We start from the raw sequence: 18,845 nt of genomic DNA on the forward strand, positions 1-18,845 counted from the left end.
GTTGAACTTTTGTGAGAAATGTATTCAACAAAATATGGAAAACTGACATTTCATCCTGAAAGGCAAATCACATTAATGGAGTTGTTGACAATAATAGTGAAAGTGATTCAATTCAATTCAATTTTATTTGTATAGCCCAAAATCACAACAACAGTCGTCTCGATGGGCTTCGAAGTAAAACATGAAATCAAAAGGATCATGAATACAAAGAGTTCAATAAGAAAATACTAAAATAAACTAACAAACTGACTAAGCTACACTGGACATCCCTGCCCTTAGACCCCCCTTCACGGTAAGGAAAAACTCCTAAAAAAAACGGATTCCGGAAAAAACGAAGAAAGCTCAGGGGTGCCCACATGAAGGAGGGATCCTCCCCCAGGACGGACAGGCGATTTAACAGAACTCTTAGAGAAGAATTAACTACTCTAAATCTACAACTACATATATAAAGTCCAGCAGACGAGCTTCATCCAGCCGTGGTTGGGGGGGCAGTCATGGACAGGAGTCGAGCCGGAGACAGGAACCACAGCCAGGTGTAGGAGCGGTAGCAGAGACGACAAAAAAAACAACTTATACTCCAAAAAATACAGTTTATGACATAGAAAATACACTAAGCTCCCTGCTGTGCTTAAACAGAGAGCTTTCGGTACTGGGGAGAGGGAGGGGTGGTGGGGTTGCTCTGTGCTAATGGTCCTGCCCACAAATCACAGGCAAATTTTTAATGAACTACTGCAACTCTGCAGAAACTATGTCCTCAAAAACGACAGATTTATTTATTTTGGCTAAACATTGCACAATCGCAATTAAAAGACAACTGGTAACACTTAAAAGAGTTTGAAAAAAGGATTTGAGTGGAACTTTAAAGACTTCTGTTATCACTGACCGTTTTGCACTGGAGTTTTGAAATGCTATAGCTTTCATTGGAACACAACTCATGTGCTGCCACATAAAAAAACAAAAAACTTCTGGGACTTCTGACGGCACAAGCATCTGTCATTTCCAACTGAAAGTAATTATGCATGATTTCAGCTGTCAGTTTAACAAAGCACACAAATGTAATGACTGACTCTCGGATGCTTTCCTGAAGACGGGGCTCTCTCTTTTTGAAGCTTGCAAAGTGGGACATGAGCCCGGTTCTCTTTGTACGCATAAATGTCTGACAATCTTCAAAGTTAAAATTGTTAGACGATGACATGTAACATTTAACAGCCATCTGGCTCTGGAAGGATGTCATTTTTCATCTTAAAGTCCAAGAACTTTTTTGTTAAACTTCCAGAACTTGGTGACTTTCTTTGGGGAAAAAAGGTGAGTTGAGGCGCTGCAGTCACCTGTTTGATGAATTATTGAAGAGCGAAATGTGACAAAACATTTGGACGCTTCTGCTTCGCTTTCGCAGGACTCCTTCATTTTCGTCCTCCCCTCTCACAGGGATCCTCTTGACTGTGACACTCGGTAAACTCACGGCTATGAATAAAAGACAACAACAGCCCACTCCCACTCTGCCGCCTCTCTGTCAGTCTGAAGGGAACACGTTTCATCTTTTAATTAACCAAGTCATTAAACGTATTCCTCTTGAGGGCATTGTATTGAGGGGTGTGGTGTAGGAAGGTGAACTGAGCCAAAAATATGAGATAATGAAAAAAGAAAAGAAAAAAATAGAAAGATGCTTGAACAAAGTATCAGGGAAGGAGGAGGGGGGGTTGTTAGGTAGAAGTGTGGTCTTAATCATTGATCCCAAGCAGCAAGCAGGATGAGAACAAAGGCCACTAAAATATTCATTAAAACCTGCACTGAGCTTGTTGAGTGAAATAGGAAGAAAAGTGGGGTGGGGGTGGGGGGTGGTAAAGAGTAATGAGTGGCGGTTAGCTTTTTAACATCTCATTGCTGGAGTCCACTGTCTCCCACAGAGACAGGGAGATAGAGACCCTGTTACAGAGCTCTGTAATTCGAAGCCAGATCACATTGAGCCCGTTCCTCCTGAGATGCCGCTCTGATTAGGACTTCCTCCCCAGGCATGAGTGCATCATGTCTCCAATTGCTTTGTAACAAGAATCATCCTGTGTCCCGCCAGCCTGCTGCCAATGGCAGGAAACTGAATAAATAAATCCTATTTGTGTTTTGTTTTTGTTTTTTTTTTCAAATGAAAGCAGCTTTCCTGGACGGGGCGGCTGGGCTGTTTCCCTTTTCCAAAAAAAAATAAAAAATAAAATAAACAGTAGAAGCATTCCATGGCTGCTGAGCTTAAAGGGAAGACCACGAGGGAGCCGTGCTGGGCAGCGCAGATTGAACCAGATCTGAGAGTGTGAGCCGTGGCTCTCCGGAGACGGAAAGGACGGAATGTGCGAGGATTGATGTGCATACCTAAAGATTGCCTATTTTAGTTCTTGTTTGTGTGTTATGATGTTGACCACCTGCACACACCACTTGCTGCTTATGTCTCTTATTCGTTATCTTGATTGCTGCCCAAAGCAGTAAGAAAAAAAAAATAAATAAATAAAAAACCCTGCAGGGGCAACAGCGCCCCCCTCACACACACACACACACACACTTGCAACCTGGATCAATCAAACATAAGCTGCACAAAAAATTGCATTTGTGCAATGCTTTGGATTTATTTTTAGCTCTGACTCAAAAAGTTTTTTTTATTTCATTTTATCTGGTAAAAACATGATTTTGTAGATAAATGGAACAAAAATTTAATTCTAATCATAATGGGAGAACCTAATTTGTGCAAAAAACATGAAACTCTGCTGGTGGCTAAACTATTTTAAATGCTGACTTCTTCTTTGACTGAATGATGAAAACAGATGCTTGGTGCCGGTCCAGCACGGAGGGTTTTTGATGAGGTGCCAGTGAACATCACATAGAGCCTTTCTTTCCTCCCTCCCTCAGTCTCCACTGCTCTTCTCAAAGGCAAACAGGACTTCTAATCAGGATGTTTCAGCATGTGGGTCACAGTTATGTTTCAGCTGTAATGACTGACTTGATATCTTTTTCTTACAAGAGCATTTTTATAACTACAGGTGGCGGCTGGTTAGGTTGAAAAAGTTAGGACAAAAAAGAAATTACGAGCTATTTAGCTGCAGTGAGCAAATTTTGCACTTGCACTAGTTTGCATTAGGGCTTCGGGTTAATATTGGCTGTTCATCGGGTGCTGAGGAACTCAGAGGAGTCAAATAATTTATGAACTTGCCTTGAACTTTGCCAGGACACGATTGTTTACCCCTTCCAACTCCTTCCAGGCCTGCAGGAATGTATTGGAGCAAGGCAACATTTGAGACATTTGGCCTTTGAAGGACAACTAACGATCTATCACCAGTTCAATGTAGAGGTTTTCCAGGAGCATGGGTGTTTGTGTGTGTGTGTCCCATTCTGTACATGGTCTGTACAGTATATATTCATTCATCTTTCGTTTATTCCTTTTCGGGGTCACGGGGCTGCCGGAGCCTATCCCGCTCACTTGTGGGCAAAGGCAGAGGGCACCCTGGACAGGTCGCATGTCTGTTGCAGGGTAGAATGTCCACAATCACACACCCACGCACATTCACACCTAGGGACAATTTAGACTAACCAATTAACCTATAAAGCATGTTTTTGCACAGTGGGAGGAAGCCGGAGTAGGAGTTGTAAGATTGTTGAAAAATTAGGATGTACTGATCTGACTCTCCTGAATGAACACACATGAAGTCGCATAAAACCACAGTGGTCATTTTGTATCTAGTAAATGTTTAAGTTCTGTAATTGACATCTTAATTTGTCCAAACATAAGATGGCTTCAGGCAAATGTGTAGGAGGCCTTTATATGTGAATATATTTCAGAACACTATTGGCAGACCTCTAATGGCGTAATAAAATTGAGTTGTCAAAATTGTGCAGTGGACATCTACAGTAGATGTTTATTAGTTATGAAATAGAAATCTCGTGCCCTGTGGATTCAGAGGCAATAAGTTAAAGTGAATCAATGCAATATTCAGATACTTTTTAAACAAAAATTAAAGTCTGCAAAAATGTAACCTGTTTTTAAAGTGTTAGCAATGACTGATTTATTCTTAGACATAACTGCTTGAATCTAAACTGTAATTGGTGCACTACATATGGAAGTTCTTAATCTCACTCTTCCCAAATATTGTTTCTTACATCCAATCCCTTATATCAACCAATCAAAATGAACTCCTACAGACACCCTACCTCCATATGTCTCTGTATCTGCATAATCAAGCCGTGCATTAAGCCCCCCCGTGCAGTCATCCTCCTTCTCTATCCACTTTATCTGCACAGGAAGCATTTGGTGTTTGTCAAAGTCAGGCTCATACGACACTCTCCATTCATAAGCACACTCAAATGAGATCAGAGCATTTGAGATTTCGACTCTTGATGTTATTAACTTTCCTGCCACGCCCATCCCTTCCTCTTTTAGACTCTAACGGTGAATCCCTAAGTGGGTGTGTTGCCTCGGGCAGAGTCCATGCTCTGCCCAAATTCAATTCCTGAGCCACAGAAGCCTTTGCTGACCTTCTGACTTCCTGATTCCGGTCTAGATGATTGCAGCATGCATAAAGAAATAATTAAGTACACTGAAAAACATGAGAAATTTTCATCAATGCACCTTGTAAATTCACAAAAAGGTCATGCCTCAACATGTCCACAAATACATACCTGGAGTCAAATGGCTCAACGTTGACAGATTTTGCAACCGTTCTTTACAAAATGTGGACATAAAATTGATTTCAGAATCCCTGATCCATGTTGGGAAACTGATCTATAATTAAACTGACATACATGAACAGCTTGTGTAATGCATTGCCAATTTCTGACATTATTTTCTACAGCAAGCTCATGCGTGAGGTTGATCCGGAGCACTTTGGAAACCTATGTAATCAACAGTCTATCAACAAATGTGCTGTTATTTCCCTATGATATCTACCTTTATTACTGTATTTTTTCTTTGAGTTTTTCATGTTTTTTTCTTGCATTTTTGCACATAAACCATGTGTAATTATCTTGGATGTTTTAACCACTAACATTTTCAGTCTTGATTTGAAAATGTTACATTTATTGAAATGTGTCTTGAAATGTTTACTGAAATGTCTAAGTGAGCTCATGAAAGGAAATGTGTTTCTTTTGTACTTTGTGCTTAAGAAGAATTATTGTAGGATTTATGATGCTACCACCAATCCCTTGCTGGATACAGTGTGACAGTTGGTAACAGAGTCTGAATTTTAACTGACACATTTACTGCTCAGGCAAGACCACTGAAAAATACAGATTGAGGAACTCAGTCTAATTACTGATCTTGGATTTAAATTCTAGGCATAAATGAAATGAAATCACAGCAACATAAGATCATATGTCATATTATAAAAAGCTTAGTTATTTTAAACTTCTTGATGTTAGCAGTACTGATAATAAAGCTTAATTTTTTCTAATGTATGGAAGTGTCACAAGCAAAAGTATTGTAGATTAGATTAGATTAGATAGAGATTGTGGGATAATGTCTGAAGGATTGTTTTCAAGGGGAACATGTAACCTGCTGAGTTATCCAAGATGTGGGACCATTGAGGCAGTAGTCAAACTGTGGGGCCAGCCCCCATTCAGGGAGGAGCATCTAAATTCCGTGTTTCCACCTTTCAGGACAAAATCCTACTTTTGAAAGACAATTTTTTTTGCAGCAAGACCATGTTGTTACCACGGTGATTCAATGTTTCTTGATTAATGGTGCTAATAGAAAGCGAAGCACGCCTTCTTAAATTAAACGCTAAAATCTAAAGACAGAAAACATGATAGCTAGCGCCTTAGATTTAAATCCATCAATTTACCAATAGTCTGCAGCTGATCCTAAACACTACCTGCAGATTGTAATGTAACCTGGAGGTAGATGTCATGTTTCTTTAAATGGACTCTCTTTGAAACCAGAATAGATTTTAAAAGTCTTTCCGTCTAATATAAATCTTTCAATAGACCAGGCTCCATCATATCTTAAGAATCTCATGTCTCGTATTTTCTCAATAAAAGACACAATTTAAAATGCAGAGTTACTTTTGTTTCTTTAAGGTTTCGACAGCAGAATGAAAGATGGTCCCTTCAGTTATCAGGCTCCTTTCCTGTGGAATTAGATTCTTGTTTGGATTTATAAAGCAGCCGTCCTTTCCAACTTTACAAGAAGTCTATCCTTTCAGATAAGCACCTGCAGTCAAGCTGTTATTAACTTACCGTACTACTTTCCGCACTGTGAGGCATACTTAAAAGCCTTAATTTTTCTGAAATTACAGTATGCCTTATAGTCCAAAGCACTTTTTATATAAATTCCTTCTGGATGTGCTTATTCTGATGTTGAAGTGATTTTGAGAGGTAAAAATGTCAGTTTATTCTGTTTACGAGTTGCTGATGTCAGGGTTGGATGTCATTGTAAATACCCTAACATGGCCGGTGTGTAGCAGTGTCGGACTGTTTTTAGATGGAGTTATGTTAGGAGTTAGCGTGAAATTATAAAACATTTGTTTAAGCGTTATAAGTCTGTTTTTTTACAACAAGTTTGGGAGTTAAAGGTATAGTGAATAAGCTAACATGGCTAACATTTCATTCACTTACGTGATGAAATGCGTTTCTCCGCAACACAGCGCCACGTATAACACCCTCGCGGCGGAGGGATACAGAGCCCTCCGCCAAGAGGGATTCCCATTCAAAAATAACAAACAACAAACAAACGACAATACACCGGAAAAACAGTTCTGACAAAAAAAGACAACTACCAATACTAACACACAAAAACAGGAGGTAAGTAAATAAAAAAATAAATTAAAGGAACAGTGTGTGTGTGTTTGATGTAAGGTTAACTAGAGTGAATTCCATCCACTAGCTTGAACTAACCATCATGCATTCTGCTAATTATAGATACAGTATTTAGGGATACATTATCAGAGATTCATATAGATAGATAGGAAAGGCTAGAGACATATATTAACTATGCATTCATTATAATATTGATACTAGAAAAGTCAATAGCAGTAACCATCATGAAACTCACACTAGAAATAATCATCTTGTCATTATTACAAAAAAAAATTATAATAAATAAAAATAAAATTATTGAGAGTAATAACTCATAACTATGAAACACCTGCAAATGAGATGAATAGGGTTTGTAGAGAGAAAAAAGGCGGGGAGACAACACCCCATAGAGGCCAAGACAGTCACGTATTTGGTTCTCAGATGAAACTAGATTCCGTCTAACAAACGTACAGTTATTTCGTATTCATTTGTTTCGCCTAATACGCCTTATAGCTCGGTCTGCCTTATACATGACATCAATTTAAAAATAGACCATTTATTGGCGATGTGCCCCTTTTACTGAATCACTATGTTCTCATAATTTTTTTTTTAATGTATGTATGTATCATTGCAGCCATTGACTCTTCTTCTTTTTAACTTGGCATCAGCTCTGTCATTTTTGTCGATCTTACTGCTCATGTTGTGACCGGTAACTAGAACCGATTTAGTGCAATGATGTCAAAACTGTGGGAGCCAGATGCCGTAACACTCCGTCACAGTTCCCCTGCTGGGACACAAATGGCACAGCAATATTCCACGAGGCCCTGCATCACCAACAGCCTGTGTGTTTACCTGAAAGTGGCCTTTAGGATCTGTCCAGGGGTGCTCTCTCTGGTGTGGTTGTTGTATCCGTAGAAAAGGTCTCCGAAGACAGTCTGGTTAGCTGGGATGTCTGCTGCTTCGCCACAGTCTATCCCCTCAGTGCAGGCTTCAGACAGCGGCAGGCAGGACCTCCCATCAGGGCCGCGCTTGTAGTCCTCAATGCACCTAGGGTGACAAGGATTTTACTCATTGAACGTGATTTATCATTTTCCTTCATTCTTAAATATTTGTAGGGACTTAGCATTGCTTAACTGCTACTTATCTTCATTTGTTGCCTTGATCTGACTGCTGAAACCCATATACAGAATAAAACCAGAAAAGGGCTTCATCTGTTTTTGTCACGTGGCCATTTAAAGACTGTAGATTCATGCAACCATTGAGGTTTAAAAAATGGCTTAAAGTAAAACTCTTGGCTAAACCAGTTAGGTCTAATTACACTGCACATGTACTAATGTGAACCCAAACATTAAATCTTTAATGGCAAATCTATAAGCACTTACCACAAAGCAGCTTTGCGCCACACACTACATTTTTAATCAACTTATCCTGACATCATTACAGTTACTACAGTTCACATTATGTCAACTACTAAACACAACTTAACTTAAAACGACTAGAGGGCTCCAAACTCTTGTTGACACAAAAATACTCGACCAAATGATGCAACAAGGCCCCAAAATGATAAAAAGGGGGCATCTGTTCCACCACCATTTAAAATGGAGAATGTGTCTTATCCGTTTAGCCATTTATGTCTGCAGCTTTCCCTGTCACGACAAAGCATACGCGTGGAATTTATTTTTTCCCTCTTTCCCTGGAATAACAAACGAAGGGATCTATTCTGTTCTGTGACATTGTGCTCTAGAGGTAATGCTTCAGAATGCAGAAATCCTTTACATGCTCTACTTCTATTGTGCAGGATGACAAATTGTGCATGCCAGTCTTTTAATGTGATATGTGCAGCTAGAGCAAATAACTATCCAGTTCCTACCTACTGCCATTTTTTTCCCAGTTTTTCAACAAAACCTTTTTCTCTATCCTTTATACATTTTTCAGCTGAAAAACAGGTTTCTACTCACTGGAATTATTACTATTATTACTTAAATGGAGCAGCAACTCATTTAAAGATTATTCTGGGAACAATCATTTCTGTTGCATCAATTTTTGGCTGCTTTTATTGGAGCTCAACAAAAGTCAAGATGTCTTTGTGTGTTGATCTAAATATTATTTTTTTAAGGCATTAAGAAGATAAATTCTTTGCAGTGTCATTTTAACCCAATCATAACTTCTTATTTTCTTCTCTTAAGAGAAAAAGTAATTGTGTTTGCATAACAGGATTTTTAAACAGTGGCATATTTCTCCAAACAAATATCTATGGTAGCCTACAGGTTCTAATACAAAACAATATATTAATGCAATATTGAAACCACATAGTATAATTGAACTAGAACATCATTGGATATTGTTTTGCTTTTATTTATGAAAATGGTGTTCCAGTCAGGTTCTTGAAGAGTTACTCTTATTCATTTATGCATCTGAAAATTGTCAAATTGATTGACTTTTAATTATATTACTTCACTTGTTTAAAAAAAAAATGATAGGCTGATTCATGAATTTTTCCTAATGATACATAATTTTGTACATATTTTTAAGTTTTGATACTTGACCAATCTTTTTATGGAAATTCCTGAAACAGTGTTTTGTCTATTTTACTGATACAGTATTATTATAATTTTTTTTTATCATATCAATGACTTTTAAAAGTAACATAATCTGCATATATTTTGGATACTTTATTGCCATGTTGTTTTCTAAAATTTATTTTTTACAAAATAATTTAAGTAATTCATCTTTGTCATGTGCTTTCTATGAACCGGATATTGATAAATCATGTAATAAAATGGTTACAGTAGAACAGGGGTGGGATTATGTAAGTTCGATTCCTTCCACTCCCTTTCAAGCAATACTTAATTATATGTCTAATTATACTAAATAGGATTAGTTATTGTATGAATGTATAACTGATGATTGTGTTCTTTTTGTGTACTATTCCTATTTGATTGCTTGAAATAAACCATTTCAAACCAAAAATCCAACCAAATCTGATTTTTTAGTTGAGATCTGATTTCTACATGAGAAATAAATGTAACCCAGATGGGACTCATTCTACTCATCACTAATTTTGGTTTCCTGTAAAATATGTCAGTTAGGGTCTCTATTTTTTGGTTTTCTTATCTAACCCTCAGTTGAATTTTCTTCTGCACTTTGCTTCTTAATACTGACAGTGCATTTCCTACTGACTGGATGCTAACTGTTAGCTAACAGGATTTCCATCCATCCATCCATCCATCCATCCATCCATCCATCCATCCATCCATCCATCCATCCATCCATCCATCCTCCATATCCGCTGAATCCCTTTCAGGTTCTATCCCAGCTACGCAAGCACTTGGGGAAGGCAGGGAACACCCTGGACAGGTAGCTAACATTACCTGAATATCTATTAATGAGTTTCGACCTGTTGGTAAATATGTATAAATACATTTATTGATAATGTTAAGCTACGTTCATACCACCCTCAGCAACACTTGTTCAAGCAGCCACTTTTAATTAAAAGTCTATGCAAATCCACGTTAATGCCCATTTCGGGCTTCCGTTTTCTGGCTCTGTGTAGAAAATGCGCGGCCACTGAACGCACGTTGAAAGTGAAACCAGATCGAACTGTGTCCAATCAGGGATTTACATTTGGGGTGATGTGTGACGTTCCTATAAATTTACGGAAGTGCCACACGTTTGAAAACTGAGGTCAAGGAGGACAAATTAATAATTGAGGTTTGCGTCCAGCCGGATTATATGACACCAAGTCGTTTATATATCAGAACAGAACAGTGAAAGAAAAAGCCTGGAGAAATGTATTCAAGAGATTTGCACCGCTTTGACATTTTGCACCAAACCTCTTCCAACTGTAGGTGGCGGACATGCGCTAGACCAGAGGTGGGCACTGAGGGCCGCATTCCTGCATGTTTTCCAGCATACCCTGCTCTGGCATGTTCTAATTGGCTGGACACACCTGAACCAGGTAATCAGCCATGAGTAGGGCAAGATTATTGGCTGGACACACCTGAACCAGGTAATCAATCATGAGTAGGGCAAGACTATCTGGAAATCATGCAGACACACCGGCCCTCGAGGCCTGGAATTGCCCACCCCTGCGCTAGACAGTAGTTAAAGAAGAAGCCCATCCCTGCTTGTCCAGCGTAAACACCATGCGCTATATGCGTTACTGCTACAATTTTGTTTGGTTAAAATGCACCGTAGAAATAAACTGAAGTACTTGAACAAACTCATATTACACATTTACATTTTCTTACTTAAGCTCAAGCTTTGTCCCCTGGGTTCCATTCTCCTGTTTAGGAGTAAAACAAACCTAAGGCCAAAGAAGCACAGATGTGAACTGAAAGCAGGCAAAATAAGGGAGAGGAACTTGGGTATTGAGTGGGCTGATAAGAAGATAATTATTCAAGGTTTTTCAATCCAGAGACATTTTCCCATGAATGCCAAAATATCACAGGGCTAATGCCAATTTCTGATGGGAAGGATTAGCCACATTTGCATTATAAGAAGGGGTAACAATACAATGCTGTTGTTGGCATTAAATAAAGCGGCATTTTTATCACACTCTTGTAAATCTAGCATGAATTATGGCGCTGGAAAACAGGAGTGATGAAAAGATAACTATTAGAAAAAGGCTTTTAAAGAGAGAGGCTCTTGTTTCACATTCAAAAGTAATCGGATTGGCTTCGAAACCCACAAATCTCAACACGTCTTTAGTTTACTTTTTTGCTCTCTTTAACCTTCTGCAACTCGGCTTCTCGGCATGTCCCCTTAACCAAACGTAACAGAAAGAGCCGGTTACACTACACACCATGTTTGCTGACAACTCCAAGGTAACTCACTGAATTTTTCTCCATGAAGAAACTGTCAAATATAAAGAAAAAGAGTTTGAACTTGCCCTTCACACTCACGCATCTGTTCCATTTCTCTTCAACACATCATGATGACGAATGAATTTCTCACTCAACCCATATATTTTTCCCCGACAGAATTCCTAGGGGTATTTTCTATCCAATAATGACTTTCCTGTGCAGTGCTACCAAGACACTGATGCAATGTTTATGTGGCTTCTTAGTTTGAGGCTTGATTTGATTTTTTTTCCCTTTTTTTGTTCTCAACAAAGAAAGTATTTTGTTGATTTCTAGAGGGCTTTTGTTACTAATCGTTTTACAGACTGCTATCATTGTTTGTTAGTTTGTTTTTAATAATTCGTATCACATAGGTCAAAGGCTAAATATAAATGGGAACGCTTTAAAAATAGTTCAAAAAATGATTAAAGTGGGTCTTTTTAGAGCCTTTGTACCATAACGGACATAGATCATTAATCATAAACAATAATGTGACTAGAGATAGCAAAACAAGATGTTTTTCCCTTCTGGAACTCCAAAACTGTGAGGGAGAGCTCGACAATCGTCCACGGAGAGAGTTTCAATTATGGACTCAAAGATGAACTAACGTTAAGACTTGAATAATTCAGAATTGACACAGAGATGTCAATATGTTCTAAAGCGAAAACCTGGAGTGAAAAATATGTCAGATAAATGCTAGAGGCAGTTGTTCAAAAACTTTTGCAATTAAAATCGCAACAGTTATCTTATTTTTTAGAAAAGCAGCATTCTGTGAAAAAGGCTTTAGACCCCACCTACTTCATCTGTATTCTGCTTCAAAGGAGCCAGACATTCTCAATAATTCCTATTAATCTTTTTAAAAGTAGACTGGAGTACTGGCTATGCCTTCTGAAAGCTTTACAAAGTTTTTTTTATTGGATTTTTGTTTTTTGTTTTTTTCCATTTTAAGTCCAACAACCATCTACTATTTATTGGACTCCATTCACATTTATGCACAGGAACATGTGAATCACTCCTAAATAGAGAGTACGTCATTCACAAAAGGTAAATGAAACGTTTTGGAAGACTTTCTCAACCGTTTTTTAAAATGTGTTTTGTCTGCATTTTTTTCTGAAGATACCCTGATAATATTTGAAAAATTAAGATGTGATCTAAGCTTTGTATATAAATTAAACATTTGGGTAAAGACTGGCTTGGTGCCCAGATTTAATGTCTGCAATCGCAGATGAATGCTGAGCTGCAGAAGTGCATTTTAACCCAGGTTTACGGAAGCTAATGCCTCATTTTTCTTATTGTGCTACTCTGACACACATGTTACAAATGACTACCAGGCCTGAATGTGGTCTATGGGAGACTGGTGACAAGAAAATATAGATTCTGAGGACAGAGACACATAAAAAAATTATTAGTTAAAGCAGACATGTCCAAAGTCTGGCCCTTGTGGCATGCATTCGCACTTCCACCAGCACACAGGCTCTCTAAATTTCGAAATTGGCTAATTTCCTAACAAGGTGTTGTAATCCATCCATTGTGAAATACAAAAGAAGTGTCTGTGGTTTGTACTTTTGAATAAGATAACCACTTATTTCTTGTTCACATGATTTAAATCTGGAAGCTTACAGAGAGCATTTAATAAGGAATTATATGATTTATTATGTATGAACCCACATTTAATATTGCTGAAAGTTTTTTTTTTTTTTTCCAGACTCTTCATTTTTTTTCTGGTCTACAAATGAGAAATTTACAGTAAATTTGAGAAAAATGTATTTAGATGTATTTTTGTTTCGTGTGAAAAAACAAAAAGTATCCCATTGCAATAGAATTTCCATAAAATAGTAAATTGGCATTACATTTAATTTTTATGCTACGTTCACTCCGGGTTCAGCAAAGTGCGTTCAAGCAGCCACTTCCAACGACATTTGCGCGTTTCAGGCTTTCATTTTTCTAAATCTTTCATGTTCAACCATCACTTGGCAAGATTTTAGGTCCGTTTTTGGGCTCGACGTACAAAACGTGCGACTGTTGACCGCAAATCAAAAGTTTGAATCAGTTGACCAATCAGGGACTGGGATTTGGTAGTACGTATGGGTAACATCCTTTTCAAAACACGAAAGTGCTAACCGTTTGGTTGATCATGGAGGAGAAATATATAATCATTTTTTTGCCAAACCAGAATTATATGACTCCAAGTCTTTCATATATCAAATAAAGAAAGAAAAAGTCGCGGCAAGACTTGCAAGATTTGCACCACTTTGACATTTTGCACTCACTAACTCTGAGTACATGCGCTATAGTGTTGTGTAGCGACAGTCCAGTGTGGACACCGTTTTCTAAAAGCGCGTTCAAGAAATCATGTTTAGGGCATTTTTGAACTCCCATCACATTTCCGATGTGTACGTGGCATTAGGGTGTAACCCTTGTGCTATCCTTGGCAATTTAACATTGGGAGTTGGGTCATCTAGACCCACTAGACAGTGCACTGAACCTTTTTTCTTCAATGATTTGTGATCTTCACTGGTGTCCATGGATTACATGAAATCTTTCCACCTTTATCCACCTTTGTCATGGTAGGGATAACACGTCAATGCAAGGGTGGGGTCATCTAAGATTGCACAAGGGTTAAAGAATGCAGGCCGACTGGTTAACGCTCACACAGTTTCACCTCACAAAAACTTACCCTCTTACCAAAAAATTTAAAGGTTAAAGTAATATTACTTAAACACGTCTCGGTCTCTTATACCAAAGAGAGAATTAAAGACTATGATGTAGTTTTGAAAAACATTCTATGTTACTGAAGAGATGTAAAGTTACAGAACAGATGTTTTAAAAGACCTGAAGAAGTACGTAAACCCATTAGTCCACACTTTATGTTGACAGCAGCTATGGGAATTATTTCCCCAACTAATGAACGCGTTGCTTTAAACCGCTTGTTAATTAGCAAAATCCCCAGGTTATCTGACGAGGGCTGACAGGTTGCTAGGAAGACTTCTATATCTTTATCTTATCGTGTCTGACAGACTGTCAAGTTAATTATGACAGGACTGCATGTGCTAGTGCTATTAGATATAATGATTACATTAATTATGGATTAAACTGCTGAATGTGTGCTTTCTTACCCGCAGAACATCTGGATGTTGTAGAGCGTCGGGTCATCCTCTAGAGGGGCCAGCTGTTGGAGACACAGCTGCTCACATCCGCCATTAAAGCCATCCGAGCAGTCGATGCCAATGTGGTGGTCATAGCACCCGGTCCCATCCTTCATTGGACTCAGCCCTGGAGGGCACTGAGGGAGGAACAAGTGTTTTGAAATGACTGATGTTAGCAATTACAGGTTCTTCTTTCACTAAAGTCCACTTTCTGAAAGCTCTCTAAGCTGAAGGGAGGCAGCCACGTTAATATTAAGTCCTTCTGGGACGAGTAAACAGAGCCCAAAACATCTGTGCCTCAGTGTGCAAACAGCAAGTTTTCATTAGAGAAGCCTTTTTGGGTAATCAGTTCCCACCTTTTGAAGTCAGACAAGGGGACAGTTCTGTAATAAAACGATCATGTTATCAGCATGAAAAACAATTTAAGGTAGTGACCATAAGAAAAAAGTGTGCCAATAAAAAAGGTCAGAGAATAAAGAAGAAAAGAAAAAAACCAGAAGGCTTCATGTTAGTGTTTCACAGTGTTAGAGATTGATTCCTGATATCATTTAAACTGCTCCTGTGGTTTCTGAGTGTTTCGTCTCTGTCTGCACTGTGTTTAAACCTGTTTCGCACAGGTCTATCGAGTTTTAGATTAAAAAAAAATGTGAACGGCAGCCTGGCCGTGTAGACAGAACTCAACTCCTGGAGCAGAAATCAAATCTAAGACATGACCTTAAAAAGCCAGATCTCATGTGTCCACATGAAGGAGAAGACCTGGCTGTAGAAAACAAGATGGGGCCAAACATAATCGATCAAAAGCGGAAATTACACAACTTTAAAATGAAGCAGGAGTTTGAATATTTGATTTTTTATTCTGAATTAATAATAAGAAAGTCCAAAGATGATCTGGTTAAATAAACTCTTTTGTATTTTTTTTTTTTATTATTACAATCTTGAAACAGCAAATGTACAAAATCTACAAATCATAACAAAAACATACAGGAATAGGAAATAAAACACCAACAAAAAAGGATTTATGGAACCAGATGTCGCAAACTTTAATGATGAAATGCTACTTTATTCTCTAGAGGACTCATCGAGCTTGCAGTGGGATTTCTTGTCGCTTTACCCTTTGCCCCTAAATACAGCACATTTTAAAATTAATTTTCAAACCAAAATTATTCAGAAATGTAACACTTAAATAAAAGGAAAATGGAAACCCTTTCCAATTTGACATTTAAAAAGTTTTCAGAATTCTTAAGGCTTATAAATGTGAACAACCGTGGCAAATATGATCTCCAGTTTAAAAGAAAGTTTCAGTGAGGAAGATGGGCTTAAAATGGCGGCAAAGACAGTAATTGCTTTTATTGTCTGCTCAGAAGTGTAAAAAACATTTATTTAGGCTTAAAATGAAAAAAACTGTAACCGTTGGAGTTGCAAGTTAAAAAAACAGTTATTTTCGAGCGAAATGGGGGGCCTTCGAGTTCCGGTCAACAATGTCTGCTGCCAGGTCCTCTTGACATTAAGGCTTAATTCATTTTTTTAAATAAATTACAATGTTAAGTTTACACATGCTTTGTTATTTATTTGTGATACACCAGTGACATTCTGATCAGGTTAAAGTCTCTTCTAGATCAGTCGTTCCCAAAGATTTTTGCTTTGTGTGACATTGCATTGGATGTACTATGAGTGAAGTGTCTTCATCAGTCCCTTACCACTGATGAGGCCACTCGGATGAGCGTAAAAATATTTCCAGGAAGAAGATTTTAGGTCCAGTTGCCAAGACTCAACTTCAAGACATTGCTGTCTATGTGAAACACAAAGAAATGGCTCCTTCATGTATAATCTATGAGTGGCACGAGATGGAAAAGATGCCCGGATGCCAGATAAATGTTACTCCAGCAAATGTGGAAAAAAGTCATTTTTATTTTATGATATGAAAAACAAAACCCACATTGGTTCGTTCTGTAATAGTTGCCAAGTCCTTTAGGTCTTCCGGTACTGGCCTCTTAGTTGTTCCCAAGGTGAGGACCAAAACTTATGGTGAGGCTTCGTTCTGCCATTATGGTCCTCGCCTGTGGAACGGCCTTCCGGAGAGACTCAGGGCCACAGAGACAGTAGAGGTTTTTAAGAAGAGGCTCAAGACCCACCTTTTTAATTTAGCTTTTAGTTGATTTTAACTGCTAATTTATTCTATTAGTTTTAGTATAGGCTATTTTATTTATGTATTTATTTTAATTTTATGCATCTTATTTTCAATTTTATGTTTTTTTCTTTTTTATGTTTTTAATTTTAGCATCTTATGATTTTAGCCCCAGTGTTTCTTGAGGGGATCTTTTCCTCCAGGGATTGCCGGCTTGGTCAGCGGTTGTTGCTGCAGTTGTTGCCCTTGCTGGGGCGGCTGGGGTCTAATTTTACAGCTTTTGGCTGTGAGGGGGACCCCGGTGTTGTTCCGGTCTGGGTGGGCACTGTGGCGATGTTCCGGTGGCCGGGCTGGCTCCTGGTATGAAAGGATTCCCAGATACTGTTTCCTCACAGCAGAGCTAAGCCATACTTGTTTATTTATTTATTTATTTATTTATTTATTTATTCTTTTACAGTTACATAGTCATATTTCATTGTACGTGGGAGCCATGGGTCATGTGGTTTAATGGAGGGGAGTGGGAAGGGTGAAGGGTGGGTTGGGGTTTTCATTGTAATGTTGTGTGTTTACTGTTTTTAGTGTTAAAGCGCTTCGAGCTGCACAAAGTGCATGAGAAGCGCTATTTTATAAATAAAATAAAGTTTGATTTAGACAGTAGATGAAAAGATGGAGAAGGTCTCTGCTGATTTCTTGCCCGGATAACTACATGTTGGCACCTAAACCTGTGTTGCCCTTGATGTGCGTGTAGCTGTCAGTCTTGAAAAGCCCCAAAAATGCAGAAAAGAAAGATAAACTGTATTTTTAGCAAAATACTATTTTTGAAGGATTTTTAATTTTTTTTTAAGTTTTTGTTTTGCTTTTTTATTTTATTTGACCCAATTGTGTTTAGTTTTTGTATTTTTTAAGACCTATTTCTTCATTGTTTAGTGAATGCATTAATATATTTATTGCTGAGATTTTGCTACATTAAAAATATTTAAAATGTATAATTCTAGTCTTATTTTATTAGTCTAGAATTAAGAATAGTTGGACTGTTGTACCAATTAAAATAGGATATTTTTGGGGGCGCAGGGGTGTGTAAACTAGATTTGCATAAAACACGCTTTTTTTAGGACATAATTATCAGAGCAGTTTATATAAATATGAGTGTTTATTGGGGATGCAACATATCACTTTCTCCATGGTTTTGGGTTATGGTTTTGTTTCAGTTTGTTATATGACTTGTGTGTGATAAAACAACAAAGAAGTAAAAATGTAGAAATAGCTTCTTTTTTTAATTTGCTAATAAGCGAGTAACCTTTTAGTTAGCTTTTACTAAGCCTGGTTTAATGAAATAAAAAATTGAATAATACATCTTTCTTAATTTTAGCACAACACGGGAAATACTTACTTTCAACGCCAATTCAATTCAGTGGTGAAAAATATGGTTTTAAACTGAGAACTGAGGCAACCATTCTGTTTTTAGCTAAGTTCAAGATTGCATTTTGTCTTTAAAAAGCAGGACATCACAACTTATTTTAAGAAATCTTCCCAAGACAAATTCTTTAGTGCAGATGGACGATTTTTCCACCTGTCACAAGATAAAAACATCTTGTATTGTTCTTTTTTTTTAACTCGGACATATTTTTTAGTGTGGAGACTAAAGCGAAAGCAGAAGGATGGCTTCGTTAGCTACCTCAATACCTGATAATGTTTTGCAAATATGTGCAAAATAAGATTAGCCAGAGAAAAAAAATACAATTGCTTTGCACAACGCTACTTTGTGTGATTAAAACAAATGTTATTGCTAATTCCCTTTTACAGACTGTTGGCATTTCATGCCAACTCACTTGAAAGTGGAAGCAGTAAATGCTTTTGCAGTCAGAAACAGCAGGCCACTCTGCATGAGCAGCCGCTGACTTGTTGTCATGTAAATTCTGGCTCCTGTTGGGTTACTTGGGTTTCGGCACTTCACCACAACTATCC

General features: G+C 37.9%; 1 protein-coding gene across 6 annotated transcripts in view; it reads right to left on the reverse strand.

Moving 5' to 3' along the window:
• astn1 (astrotactin 1) overlaps positions 1-18,845 on the reverse strand; it is a 339,165-nt gene that overhangs the window by 175,444 nt on the left and 144,876 nt on the right. For all 6 annotated transcript variants that reach the window (XM_020710964.3, XM_011486592.4, XM_011486591.4 and 3 more), the window contains 2 exons: positions 14,726-14,892; positions 7,621-7,815 (listed from right to left, as the gene is read on the reverse strand). In XM_020710964.3, the coding sequence (XP_020566623.1) occupies positions 7,621-7,815; positions 14,726-14,892 (362 nt within the window). The remainder of the gene's footprint in view (positions 1-7,620; positions 7,816-14,725; positions 14,893-18,845) is intronic.

This window comes from Oryzias latipes, chromosome 17 (assembly GCF_053564925.1).
Source record: "Oryzias latipes strain Hd-rR chromosome 17, Olatipes_Hd-rR_3.1".
Lineage (NCBI taxonomy): Eukaryota > Metazoa > Chordata > Actinopteri > Beloniformes > Adrianichthyidae > Oryzias > Oryzias latipes.